Source organism: Hemiscyllium ocellatum, chromosome 44 (assembly GCF_020745735.1).
Source record: "Hemiscyllium ocellatum isolate sHemOce1 chromosome 44, sHemOce1.pat.X.cur, whole genome shotgun sequence".
In the NCBI taxonomy this organism is placed as follows: domain Eukaryota; kingdom Metazoa; phylum Chordata; class Chondrichthyes; order Orectolobiformes; family Hemiscylliidae; genus Hemiscyllium; species Hemiscyllium ocellatum.
In genome coordinates this window covers 21,688,724-21,702,721 of record NC_083444.1, presented here as the reverse complement: position 1 = coordinate 21,702,721, position 13,998 = coordinate 21,688,724, and the positions used below count along the sequence as shown (strand labels likewise).

Below are 13,998 nucleotides of genomic sequence, written 5' to 3'. Positions count from 1 at the left end.
ATGCAGCTCTAAAAAAAAACCAAGAAAGTCGACATCATTCAGGACAAAGCAGACCGCTAGATTGGCACTGTACCCGCATACATCCCCTCCCCCCATCACTGACTCTCAGTAGCAGCAATGTGTACCATCGACAAGACTAGATTAGATTAGATTAGATTCCCTACAGTATGGAAACAGGCCCTTCAGCCCAACAAGTCCACACCAACCCTCCGAAAAGTCACCTAACTAGACCCATTTTCCCCTGACTAATACACCTAACACCGAGGGCAATTTAGCATGGCCAATTCAACTAACCTGCACATCTTTGGACTCCGGGAGGAAACCGGAGAACCCAGAGGAAACCCACGCAGACACAGGGAGAATGTACAAACTCCACATAGACAGTCACCCGATGGTGAATTTGAACCCAGGTCCCTGTCACTGTGAGGCAACTGTGCTAATCACTGAGCCACCGTGCTGCACTGCAGAAATTCACCAGAAATCCTCAAACAGCACCCTCCAAGCCCGTGACCACTCCCATCTCAGAGAACAAGACCAGCAGATACATGAGAAAGCCACCACCTAACTACTCCCCATCTTGATTAGAAATATATCAGTGTTCCTTCAGTGTTGCTGGGTAAATATCCTGGGCTTCCCTCCCTAACAATATTGTGGATCTACTCACAGCAAGTGGACTGTAGCAGTTCAAGAAAGCAGCTTACCACCACCTGCTTGAGGAGCAACTGGAGATGGATAATATACGCAGACCTAGTCAGTGACACCCACAACTCACGAGTCAATTAAAAAAGTTTCATTGTCTGGAAACAATAGGAGACTCCCACAGGCTTCACTGATGCATTTTATTTATTTATAATGCAATGAATTTGTGTAAGCACATATTTTACTGCGTTACTGATCTTCGTTCTGAACCGGGACAATGTTGCTGCATAAATAAATGTGTTTGTGCAACAACTTAGGATCTGCAGCATGAAACCAACTTTTCTGAAGTGATATAAAAAAGGCGAGTAATCAGCAGTATTGATTCCTTGAATGACATAATATAAGAAATCTACAACAGTGATTAACCACAGGAGGATGAAGCTCCCAGAGATGGTGAAGAGCAAAATCACAGACTTCCTTCTGCTCTCCATCTCTGGGTCTCTGTGATTGTTTCCTTTCCTCTCACCCTTCAGCCTCTTCCGGACTCGACTGGTCACTAAAATGTGTCTGACTGTCAGCGCATTGAGCAACAGAATTAAAGCAAACGGCAGTAAAGGGGTTAAAACTGTATCGAGCCAATCTAATACCACCCACCAAGTCTCAGTGAAGTAGGTTAACTTTGTTTTACAGTAGAATGGCACATTGTTGATTATAAAATGAGGTTCATATTGAAAATAGAAGGGGATGTTTTTCAGACAGAACAGGGTGCAGGTTGTTGCCAGAACCACAGTCGCAGTTTTCTCAGTACAATACTTTGTTCTCAGCTTCTGACAACAAATGGTCACAAATCGGTCAAAGGAGAAAGTGACAGTGAACCAGACAGAGCAGTCAGTAGCTGCACGAGATAGGGCCCTGGTAATGCTACACACAGGAGTGATGTCCAGGAAACACTCTGGGTAATAATACGAAGCAAATCTCCATAATATAACCTCAGTGATAATGACCATCAGATCGGAAGCAGCCATAAACATCAGGTAGCGAACAGTGCAAGAGGAAACACCACATTTTCCCTGGGAAAGGATGACAATCGCCAACAAATTAACTGTGGAAGACAAATGGGCAAAGACAGGATGAATGATGGACAGAGATATCCCCCACCTGTCCCAGAGAGCAACAATAAACTTTTACCACCAATGCTCAGCACACTATGAGGGGAAATGTTTGAGGTTGAGAGAGTTTGAATTTTAAAATGTTCACACCCACCTCAGATTGTCCTCCAGACAAATCACTCTAGAGATTATGAAGTTTGGACAGAGACATCTCATGGTCCCTCTGAGAAGAGCAGAAGGAATCCTATACTTCCATTTGTTTACAAGGTATCTATTTGAATGACCATAGTAAATTCTTACAGTTCTCAGCTCCAACTCTGGAACCCCATTGGAAGTCTCAGCCCCAACTCATTCATTGGTCTGTCCATTGGACTGTCAACAAACCAAACCTTCCCCTATTTCTTGGAACCTGTGGTACCCTATTATTAGTATTGGATCAAATCCTGATGAGAGCTACACAGGATGAGTAAACAGGTCATCAGAACCTAAATAAGAGTTCAAGCAAGACTATTCCATGTGTCTTACAAGCGCAGGAGAGCAGGGGCATGCAATGTTCCCTTAGTGACCATGTGAGAGTGTTAAACTACAGTAATATTTACTCCGTAAATCTACACAACTGTACACGATAAACATCTTGAATTAAAGAGAAAAGGAGGGTAATCTGTCAAGACTTAAATCTTCTGATCAGAGATGGTAAGGAGGAGAGAATTTCCAAAAGTGATGATAGTTAGATGAAGCTTTCTAAATCAAAATGGTGCACATATCCTTTAATTTCTATGCTTCACAAAACTAAAATCGGTCTCAGATTAAAACTTCACAACTGCTTCAGTATCCACTGCTGTTTGTGGGAGAGAGTTCCAAACCGCTCCCACTCTTTGTGTGTCAAAGTGCTTCCTAACATCTCGCCTGAATGCTCTGGGCCCTCATTCTCAGACTCTGCGCTGTCATTCTAGGATCCCATACAGTCGAAATAGTTAATCTTTTCCTGTTAATATCTTGCATGACTTGGCACATATCACAACTTGATCTTTAAAATTCTCATACAAACAGACCTCATTTGAATAACAAAAACAGAAATTGCTCAGCGGGTCTGGCTGATAATGCAGAGGTGATGTTTCGAGTGCAGTGACCATTCTTCAGAACTACCTTGCATGATCTCTCCTCACAGCTTAACATTTTAAGAAACCAGAACAGATGAGATCAGAAAATGCTGCAGTAGCAGTGAATCTGGGAGTTTCTGTTAGTGGAGAATTGTACCGAGAATGCTGCTCAGTGAATTACTATCACTGTCCTGCTGTCTGGATAAGGCTGACCAATTAGTGAGCTGGTGATATGATTGTTCAAAAGGTAAAACCAGAGAGCAGATCATCAGCAGATTAAAACAAGTTCAGTTGTCATAATGCCATACCTGGGATACCAAAAAAAGCAAGGATGGCGTAGAACACTTTCTGCACGTGTTGAATTGGTCGATGCATTTTTCTGTACGAGGTGATCTGTCCCTTCAGTCAGTTGACAAGCTCCTTGTTTGAAACTCTGAGCTGATGCATTCCCAGAGATGCTGCGTTATACTGTGTGGGAGCTCCTTGGGGAGATCGAGGTGACAGCATTGCTCGGCTTTGTTGCTGTTTTTCACATTTCTGTAAATGAACAAGCAAATTACAAGAGCGAGTTTAATCTCAATTATGAGGAGTGTTGCTATTCAGTACATCATGAAAACAGAATCTGCAATCTGCCAGCAATAACACTGTCCACTCAAACACCACGAGCCCCATCCCAAGATCACAAATTATTTCAACCGATACTGCATCGAGACAGTTTATTTCAAGTGTGAAAATATGTCTCTGAGCAGTCCTTCTGTACTTTAGGGTAGGAGCTGCCCTCTTTAAGCAAGAATATTTCACTCACAGGTAGAAATGAGATTCTTCTTACACAGTGAATATGTGCATTGCTTCTGAGGTCAGCATTTATTCTCTATTCCCCTTTTTCCCAGCATCTGGAGTCACAGGAAGGACCAAATGAGGGGAATGTACTGCCTTTTCTGAGGAAAGAGGGCTCAGTGAACAAGATGGGCTTTCAACAGTGGATACATCACTAAACATGCTATTATTATCACTATCCATCCAGATCCAATACTGATCTAACCCTTATGGTCGTTCTCCATCCAGGTCCAGAACTAATCTCACTCCTTATTTTCACTTTCCACCAAGATTCTTATCTAACCTCAATCTATTGTCTCTGTCCATTCAGACACACCACTGACCTCATTCTTATTGTCACTCTCTATTCACTGACATCACTCTAGCATTGCAATGACGGAGGCTAACAAGGAAGGCAAATGGAATTTTGACATCTATTAAGAAAGGAATAGAATATAAAATTCGGGAAGCATTGCTATAAGTGTAAAAGGCATTGTTGCAAACGCAACTGGAGTATTGCAAACAATTTTGGTCCCCTCACTTGAGAAGTGAAACACAGTAATTGCATTGGAGGCAATTCATAGGCAGTTCATGAGATAATTCCAGCAATGAATGTGCTGTCTAGTTCCTCCTTAAAACAAGTTAGTCCAACCAGAATGTCATGAATGAATTTGCCCAGGTATCATACAATACGAACACTTTCAAGTCATGCTGAACACAAGCTAATACCAATACAAACAGTCCCTTCTTTATTCAGAAATATGTAATAATATGTTTTTATGACAGACATTTATCTCTAATCTTATTTGGACCCTTCAGGTTGCAACACTTCGTCAGTCTCTTGTGGATTTACACAGTCTCTCCCTCTCTCTGGCTCTGTCTCTAAGTCTGCGAACCTGCTTTCTCTCTTCATTGCTCTGTCAGGAAGGTCAGCTGGTCTCTGCCCCTTGCTGCGCTGGTCTCCTCGATCTCCAGAAAATTCAAGAAATCCGTCTGGAGGTCCTCCATGATTTTGTACCTTATTGAATGATTTTCCAAAACGTTCTAACATTCTGGCCTGTCAGGAGAATTGGTCAATAGATTGGAACATTGTCAATTATTTGGATGGCTGGTTCCTGATCGTTTCTTTGTGTAACAGGACCCCGACGCCTTTCTGTCCGGGGTCTCCCTTTTTTGCTGGATATGTCTGCCCAGGATAACTGTTGCCTTTTACATTATGCTGATGTCATTAAAACCTGGCTGCTATGTTTGCACGGTCTCTGGTGTGTGGGTTTTGTGACTTGAAAGCTTTACCTGACTAATATACCCAGCACCCGTTGCTGTTTGGGTAAGTTGGCCGTTTATCTATATTAAGCAGCCAATCACATTCCCCAATATCCCCTTGAATGGACAGAAGTGTTTACGATGAATTTCAAACCTGATTGTAAAAGCTGGTTATGTTTGTTGACAGAGAAGCTAGCTGTTTGTGTGAAAGCCATTGAGACCATTGGTCAAACATATCAGCGTACATCTGATAAATGAGAGCAGAGAATTGTAGAAATGAACCATAGAATCCCGACAGTGTGGCCATTTGGTCCATCCAGGTCACAACAACAATCCAATGAGGAGCCCAACCAGACCCAGCTCCACAGCACACCTATCTCAACCTATCCCACTGGCTCATTCACCCAACCTGCACATCCCCAGACTGTGGGGAGGAAACTGGAGGACCCAAAGAAAATCCGCACAGGCACAGGTTGGAATGTACAAACCCCACACTCGAGTCCTTCGAAAAGAATAAAACTCTTGGAAGAGACGACTTACCGATCGAGCCCTATTCTGCTCTGTGGGACTTGATTGGCTATGAGCTGCAGAGGAGTATGTCAGTATGCCTCTGACAGTTGCCATGAGTGAATCCATGAGGAAAGGCATCGTCACCCTCATCTCCAAGCGGAAGGGGGAGAAGGAGGAAATCAGACATTGGAGACCAATCTCAAAGTTGAATGCAGATCACAAAATCTTGTCAAAGGTCATTGCCAACCGGGTCAGGTCTACTCTGGGATTGGTGATCCACCCTGACCAAACCTGTGCTGCACCGGGCAGGAAGATCACTGAGAGTCTCGCACTCCTCAGGGATGCGATCGCCTACATCCTGGACAGGGGGTTGGACACCTGCCTCATCTGCCTGGACCAGGAGAAAGCCTTTGACAGGATATCACGCACGTATATGGGAGATGTTCTCTCCAAAATAGGCTTTGGGAAGGGAATCTGCAATTGGTCAAGACTGCTCTACACCAATATTGTCAGTGCAGTCTCAGTCAGATCTGGAGTCAGGCAGGGCTGCCCTCTCTCTCCTGCCTTGTTTATATGCTGCACAGAGCCATTTGCCGATTCCATCAGGAAGGATGTGAGCCTGAGAGTGGTGACTATTCCTGGCAGCGGGGACCTACTGTTAAGGCCTCCCTGTACGTGGATGACATTGCCATTTTCGGCTCGGATCCGCTGTCCGTGCACAGACTCATGTGCATTTGTGACCAGTTCGAATGGGCCTCGGGGGCCAAGGTAAATCGAGGCAGGTGTGAGGCCATGCTCTTCGGGAACTGGCCAACCAATCCTCCATCCTCTTCACTGTCAGGACTGACCACCTGAAGGTACTGGGTATTTGGTTCGGAGGGGCTGGGGCATGCGCCAAGTCTTGCGAGGAGCGTATCAAGAAAGTGAGGCACAAATTGGGCAGATTGAAGCTACGGTCGCTCTCCATGATGGGAGAATAACCGGTCATCAGGTGTGAGGCACTGTCAGTGTTGTTTTATGTGGCACAGGTGTGGCCTATTCCCAGAATCTGTGCTGCTGCAGTCACCCGAGACATCTTCCATTTTATATGGAGTTCAAAGATGGACCGGGTCCGAAGGGACTCGAGGTATAAAGATCTTGGCAACGGGGGAAAAATCACACCGAATGCCACCCTCACCCTGATGCCTACCTTTGTGTGTGACTGCATGGATCCCAGGTACGCAAACACCAAGTGTCACTACGTACTGAGGTTCTATTTGTCCCCGGTGTTGCGAAGGATGGGCCTGGCCTCGCTGCCGCGGAACGCTCCGAGTAGTTGGACCATTCCGTACCACCTGTCCTTTGTGAAGAACTTTATGAAGAAAAACACCTTTGACCCCATGTCCATCAGGAAGTGGTCAGCATGTAGTGTGGTTGAGACCCTTCGGGAAAAGGAGAGGGCAGATCCTATTGAGCGGTTCCCTGAGCAGACTGTCAAAGCCATTTGGCAGAATGCCTCATTGTCAGAACTTTCCAATAAGCACCAAGACATGGCTTGGCTGGTGGTGGGAAGGGCTCTGCCTGTGAGATCGTTTATGCATGCCCGACTGTCTCTCGCACCGCACGCTGCCCTCGAAGCGGCTGTGATGGCGGCGAGACTGTCACACACCTCCTTCTGGAATGTGCCTATGCAGAAGATGTATGGAGAGGAATGCAGTGGTGTTTGGCGATGCTTGCCCCGATCATCAACTCGGTGAAGGACGCTCTCTGGGCGGTCTGAAACCTGTTGATCTTCCAGCTGAAGGAGTTGACCCCGACTGAGTGTTGCAGACTGGCACATTCCAAGGTCCAGGACTACGTGTTAAGGGATCCACTGAAGCTTGGGGCAGCTGCCGCCAAGGCGCGGTGGTAAAGGACCAATGTGTAACATCTGCCTGCCTAAGAAGAACGGGGAGGCTACTCAGTTAGTGTACTTCGCTGAAGCGTCTGCAAAATATATGAATGGCAAATCTACAGACCTGTATATATGAATGATTAATTCCGATCACTGTATGTAAATACATGCACGGTTTGCCGATGAACAGCACCACCAATTGTACCAACCACCAAAATATTTTGTGAATAAAATTTTTTTTGAAATAAAAAAAAGACTGGGAGCATGTTCAGGAGTCAGTATTATTGTGAGACAGACTGGGAGCAGTGTTCAGCAGTCAGTATTATTGTGAGGCAGACTGGGAGCAGTCTCCAGCAGTCAGTATTATTTTGAGGCAGACTGGGAGCAGTGTCCAGCAGTCAGTATTATTTTGAGGCAGACTAAATGGGGTTAAAAATTGCCAGCATCAATGTGCATAGCATTAAATCAGCTATGCGATGTGTTTCTCTGATAGCCTTCCTGGCCAACGTTAAAGCCGATGTCCTGTTTCTGCAGGAGTGTGGGATACCGCAGCTCAGCAGCTACAGGAGATGGTCGACGTGTGGGCCCATGGGCCGTCAGTTTGGTCGGGGGGCAACGATAGCCGCACCTCCGGCCTGGGTATCCTGTTGCGAGGAGGCAACTTCACCATCTCCGAGGTTAAGGAGGTGGTGGGCGGGTGCCTCCTCGTCGCCGACGTCATGTACAGGAATGCTCCCCTGAGACTGATTAATGTGTACGCCCCAGTGGGTAAGAGTGAACCGTTGGCCATCCTGCAGCAGCTTCCACCGTTGCTGGCTACATCCAGGCCAGCCATTCTGGCCGGAGACTTCAAATGTATCATTGATGCAGATGGACGATCCGGCAGGGGGGACAGTAAACTGGACGCTATGTCCAGAGCCCTGATGGACACGGTGAAAGATGCCAAGCTGCACGACGTCTTCAGATGGAGCGCAGCGTAGATATGCCTGGTCTCGAGCAGACGGTCTATCCGCTCAAGGATACATTACCTGTTTGTGTCCCAAATGCTCTCGATCAGATCTACCAATGTCAAGCCGGTGTTCTTCTCTGACCACTGCCTCCTGCTGGCCGACTGTCACCTACAGGACGAGCAGCAGACGGTAAGGGAACGTGGAAGCTGAACACAAAGCTGTTGACTCTGGGAAACATTGAGGAGCTCAAGAAGGACTACGCAGGTTGGAGAACCGTGAAGCCCCTCTTTGAGTCCAAAGCGGACTGGTGAGAAACAGTAAAAGGGAACATCAAGAGGTTCTTCATCCTCAAAGGTGTTCAGGAGGCGAGAGAGAGGTGGGTAAAACTGTCCCAGCTCCAGGAAAGTATGCAGAACCTGCTCCTGCTGCAGACGATGGGGGTCGATGTCACGGAGGACCTCAAGGAGGTGGAGGGCCAGCAAGCCTCGCTCTTTGCCTCGGAGGGCTCCAAGATAATCTTCTGGTCCAGGGTCCGCTCGGTGGAGCAGGACGAGAGACGTGCTCACGCAAAGAGAGCTCTGTGCTCAGCAGTCGGTCAGAAGACGATGGCTCGATAACGTCATCTCAGACTGACATCATGAGGATCAGTAAATCCTTCTACGCCAGTCTGTATGACGCAAAGCCGACCGACAGCGCGGCCTCCCAGTCATTCCTGTTCTCTATCACGGAGGTCTTAGACGACAGAACACGGGAGAGGCTGGACCAGCCGCTATCTCTGGACAAGCTGACCATGGCCATCGAGTCCTTCGAAAAGAATAAAACTCCCAGAAGCAATGGCTTACCGGTCGAGCTCTATTCCGCTCTGTGGGACTTGATTGGCCAGGACCTGTTGGATGTGTATGTCGGTATGCTTTGGGCAGGTACCAAGAGTGAATCCATGAGGAAAGGCATCATCACCCTCATTTATAAGCGGAAGGGGGGAGGGAGGAACTCAAATATTGGAGACCAATCTCACTGTTGAATGCGGATTACAAAATACTGTCAAAGGTTATCGCCAACTGTGTCAGGTCTGCTCTGGGGTCGGAGATTCACCCTGACCAAACCTGTGCTGTGCCAGGCAGGAAGATCGCTGAGAGTCTCGCACTCCTCAGGGATACGATCGCCTAAGTGCAGGACAGAGGGTTAGACATCTGCCTGATCAGCCTGGACCAGGAGAAAGCCTTTGATAGGATATCACACAGGTATATGAGAGATGTTCTCTCCAAAATGGGCTTTGGGGTGGGAATCTGCAATTGGATCAGACTGCTCTACACCAATATTGTCAGTGCAGTCTCAATCAATGGGTGGGATTCAGATAGCTTCCCAGTCAGATCTGGAGTAAGGCAGGGCTGCTCTCTCTCTCTCCTGCCTTGTTTGTGTGCTGCATAGAGCAATTTGCTGAGTCCATCAGGAAGGATGCGAGCCTGAGAGGGGTGACTATTCCTGGCAGCGGGGGCCTGCAGGTTAAGGCCTCCCTGTACATGGATGACGTCGCCATTTTCTGCTCGGATCCACTGTCCCTGCGCAGACTCATGTGCAAATGTCACCAGTTCAAACGAGCCTCGGGGGCCAAGGTAAACCAAGGCAAGAGCTAGGCCATGCTCTTCGGGAACTGGGCCGACCAATCCTCGATGCCCTTCACTGTCAGGACCGACCACCTGAATGTGCTGGATATTTGGTTTGGGGGGGCTGGGGCTTGCGCCAAGTCTTGGGAGGAGCGTATCAGCAAAGTGAGGCAGAAACTGGACAGATGGAAACTACGGTCACTCTCCATCGCAGGAAAAACACCTGTTCATCAGGTGTGAGACACTGTCATTGCTATTATACCTATTCCCAAAAACTGTGTCCGCTGCAGACATCCAGGGGAGGCCCCACACAGTCATTTGGACTCTGCTGATGCCTCAGCTAAATATGTGGATATAGATTGATAAACGTACAAACATGTACATGCAAATGATAAATTCTGATCTCTGTATGCAAAGAAATGGACTGTTTATGTATGTATGACATGACCAACTGTACAGGCCATCAAATTGATTTATGAATAAAGTATATTTTTGAAATAAAAAAAAGAGTGGGAGCAGTGTCCTGCCCTTAGTATACAGAGGAGGCTCTACACTCTATCTAACCTTATGTTGTACCTATCCTGGAAGTGGTTGATGCTGACACTGCGTTTAAGGAAACACAATATAGATCCAGATGAGTTTGTAATTGTCTGCATATCTGCCTCCAGGCGGAAAACAGTCTTCGCGTCTTTTTGAACATGACTGTACCCTTTTTTCACATTTGTGTTTTCTGGTACTGATCACTTCATTGGATGTGTATTTGGAGAAATGGGCAGAATTCTGGACCCATTCGTAATTCTATCACTGAATGGTTTGCTGTGCTATTGCAAATGGCTGTTTGACCGACAAATAACTGGGGGGGTGGTGGGGGGGGGGTCTGACTTCACATGTAAGACATGAGCCACACGTTGATTATGGAAGAAATTGATTTTTTAACACAATCTGTTATCACTACATGGTTAGCATTACTACACATTTGATCTCTATTCTAGATTTCTGTAATGGATAGAAAACCATTAGATAATGCCCACAATAAAGGGGCATCTCTCCAATAACAATTGCTCAGGAGCAGTTGTGTGTACCATGCACAAGATGCAATGTTGCAACTCAACATAGCTCCTTCAACGCCAACTGCCAAACCCACAGCCACTATTATCTGGAGGGACAAGGCCAGTAGGGACCACACCCCAAACACAAGATCCCCCCCAAACCACTCGCAATCCTTGAAGATATGCTCCCCTCAATGCTCCTTCAGTGTTTCTGTGTGTTTACCTCCACCACATGGACGGCCTGTATTTATTTGTGTGAGACCTTGCATTGAATTGTGTAATAGATCGCTGCTTTGTTTACTCAATGTTTGAAACTGCAGCTTTGTATCTGTGTGTATTCCAAGCCAGTGTCCATTGGAGGGAAAGACTGTAAAAGACAGGCTGAGGCAGCCCAGGATAAGCCATTCTTTCTGCTGATTTCTAGAACATAGAACATAGTAAAATACAGTGCAGTACAGGCCCTTCGGCCCTCGATGTTGCACCGATCCAAGCCCACCTAACCTACACTAGCCCACTTTCCTCCATATGCCTATCCAATGCCCGTTTAAATGCCCATAAAGAGGGAGAGTCCACCACTGTTACTGGCAGGGCATTCCATGAACTCATGACTTGTTGAGTAAAAAATCTACCCTTAACATCTGTCTTATACCTACCACCCCTTAATTTAAAGCTATGCCCCCTCGTAATATCTGACTCCATAGGTGGAAAAAGGTTCTCATGGTCAACCCTATCTAAACCCCTAATCATCTTGTACACCTCTATCAAGTCACCCCTAAACCTTCTTTTCTCCAATGAAAACAGCCCCAAGTGCTTCGGCCTTTCCTCATACGATCTTCCTACCGTACCAGGCAACATCCTGCACCCGTTCCAGTGCCTCCACATCTTTCCTATAGTATGGCTACCAAAACTGCACACAATACTCCAGATGCGGCTGCACCAGAGTCTTATACAACTGCAACATGACCTCAGGACTCCGGAACTCAATTCCTCTACCAATAAAAGCCAGTACACCATATGCCTTCTTCACAGCACTATTTACCTGGATGGCAACTTTCGGAGATCTGTGTACATGGACACCAAGATCCCTCTGCTCATCCACACTACCAAGTATCCGACCATTAGCCCAGTACTCCATCTTCTTGTTACTCTTACCAAAGTGAATCACTTCACACTTAGCAACATTGAACTCCATTTGTCACCTTTCTGCCCAGCTCTGTAGCTTATCTATATACCGCTGTAACCTGCCACATCCTTCCTCACTGTCAACAACTCCACCGACTTTCGTATCATCTGCAAACTTGCTCACCCAAACTTCTAGCCCCTCCTCCAAGCCATTTATAAAAATGACAAACAGCAATGGTCCCAAAACAGATCCTTGCGGAACACCGCTGGGAACTGCACTCCAAGATGAATCTTTACCATCAGCTACTACCCTCTGTCTTCTTCCAGTCAGCCAATTCCTAATCCAAACCTCCAACTCCCCCTCAATGCCATACCTCCGTACTTTTTGCAGTAGCCTACCATGGGGAACCTTATCAAACACCTTACTAAAATCCATATGCACCACATCAACTGCTTTACCCTCGTCCACCTCCTTAGTCACCTTCTCAAAGAATTCAATAAGGTTTGTGAGGCACGACCTGCCCTTCACAAAACCATGCTGACTATCCTTGATCACATTATTCCTATCCAGATGTTCATAAATCCTATCCCTTACAATTCTCTCTAAGACTTTGCCCACAACAGAGGTAAGACTCACCGGCCTATAGTTACTAGGGTTATCCCTACTCCCCTTCTTGAACAAGGGAACCACATTTGTTGTCCTCCAGTCTTCTGGCACTATTCCTGTAGACAACGAGGACATAAAAATCAAGGCCAATGGCTCTGCAATCTCCTTCCCAGAGAATCCTAGGATAAATGCCATCCGGCCCAGGGGACTTATCTATTTTCACCCTTTCCAGAATTTCCAACACCTCTTCCCTACATATCTCAAAGCCATCCATTCTAATTAATTGTGACTCAATATTCACATCGGCAACAATGTCCTGTTCCTGAGTGAATACTGACGAAAAGTATTCATTCAGTGTCTCCCCAATTTCTTCAGACTCCACACGCAACTTCCCACTACTATCCTTCACAGGACCTATTCCTACCCTAGTCATCCTTTTATTCTTGACATACCTATAGAAAGCCTTTGGGTGTTCCCTAATCCTATCAACCAATGACTTTTCATGTCCCCTCCTTGCTGCTCTTAGCTCTCTCTTAGATCGTTCCTGGCTACCTTATAACTTTCAATCGCCCCAATTGAACATTCACGCCTCATCTTTACATAGGCCGCCCTCTTCCCTTTAACAAGGGATTCCAATTCCTTTTTAAACCACGGCTCCCTCACACGCCTCTTTCCTCCCTGCCTGACAGGTACATACTTATCAAGGACACTCAGTAGTTGTTCCTTGAACAAGCTCCACATATCGATTGTACCCTTCCCTTGAAGCCTACGTTTCCTAAGTCATGCCTCATCGCATCATAATTTCCCTGCCCCCAGCTATAACTCTTGCCCAGTAGTACACACTTATCCATCTCCATCACTAGAGTAGAAGTCACCGAATTGTGGTCACTATCCCCAAAGTGCTCACCTACCTCCAAGTCTAACACCTGGCCTGCTTCATTACCTAGAACCAAATCCAGTATAGCCTCACCTCTTGTTGGCCTGTCTACATATTGTGTCAGGAACCCCTCCTGCACATATTGGACAAACACCGACCCATCTAATGTACTTGAGCTATAGCTTTCCTAGTCAATATCTGGAAAGTTAAACTCCCCCATAACAACCACCCAATTACTTTCACTCTTTTCCTGAATCATCCTCGCAATCCTTTCTTCTACGTCTCTAGGACTATTAGGAGGCCTGTAGAAAACTCCTAACAGGGTGACCTCAAGTTTCCTATTTCTAAGCTCAGCCCAAACTACCTCAGATGGCGAGTCTTCATCCATCATCCTTTCCACTGCTGTAATACTATCTTTGACAAGCAATGCCACAACTCCCCCTCTTTTACCCCCACCTCTCACCCTACTAAAACATTTA

General features: G+C 46.4%; 1 protein-coding gene across 2 annotated transcripts in view; it reads left to right on the top strand.

Moving 5' to 3' along the window:
• LOC132835296 (phospholipase D1-like) overlaps window positions 1-5,316 on the top strand; it is a 100,424-nt gene extending 95,108 nt beyond the window's left edge. For both annotated transcript variants that reach the window (XM_060854716.1, XM_060854717.1), the window contains exon 4: window positions 5,248-5,316. In XM_060854716.1, the coding sequence (XP_060710699.1) occupies window positions 5,248-5,268 (21 nt within the window). In that variant the 3' untranslated portion in view covers window positions 5,269-5,316. The remainder of the gene's footprint in view (window positions 1-5,247) is intronic.
• Window positions 5,317-13,998: the final 8,682 nt, after the last annotated feature.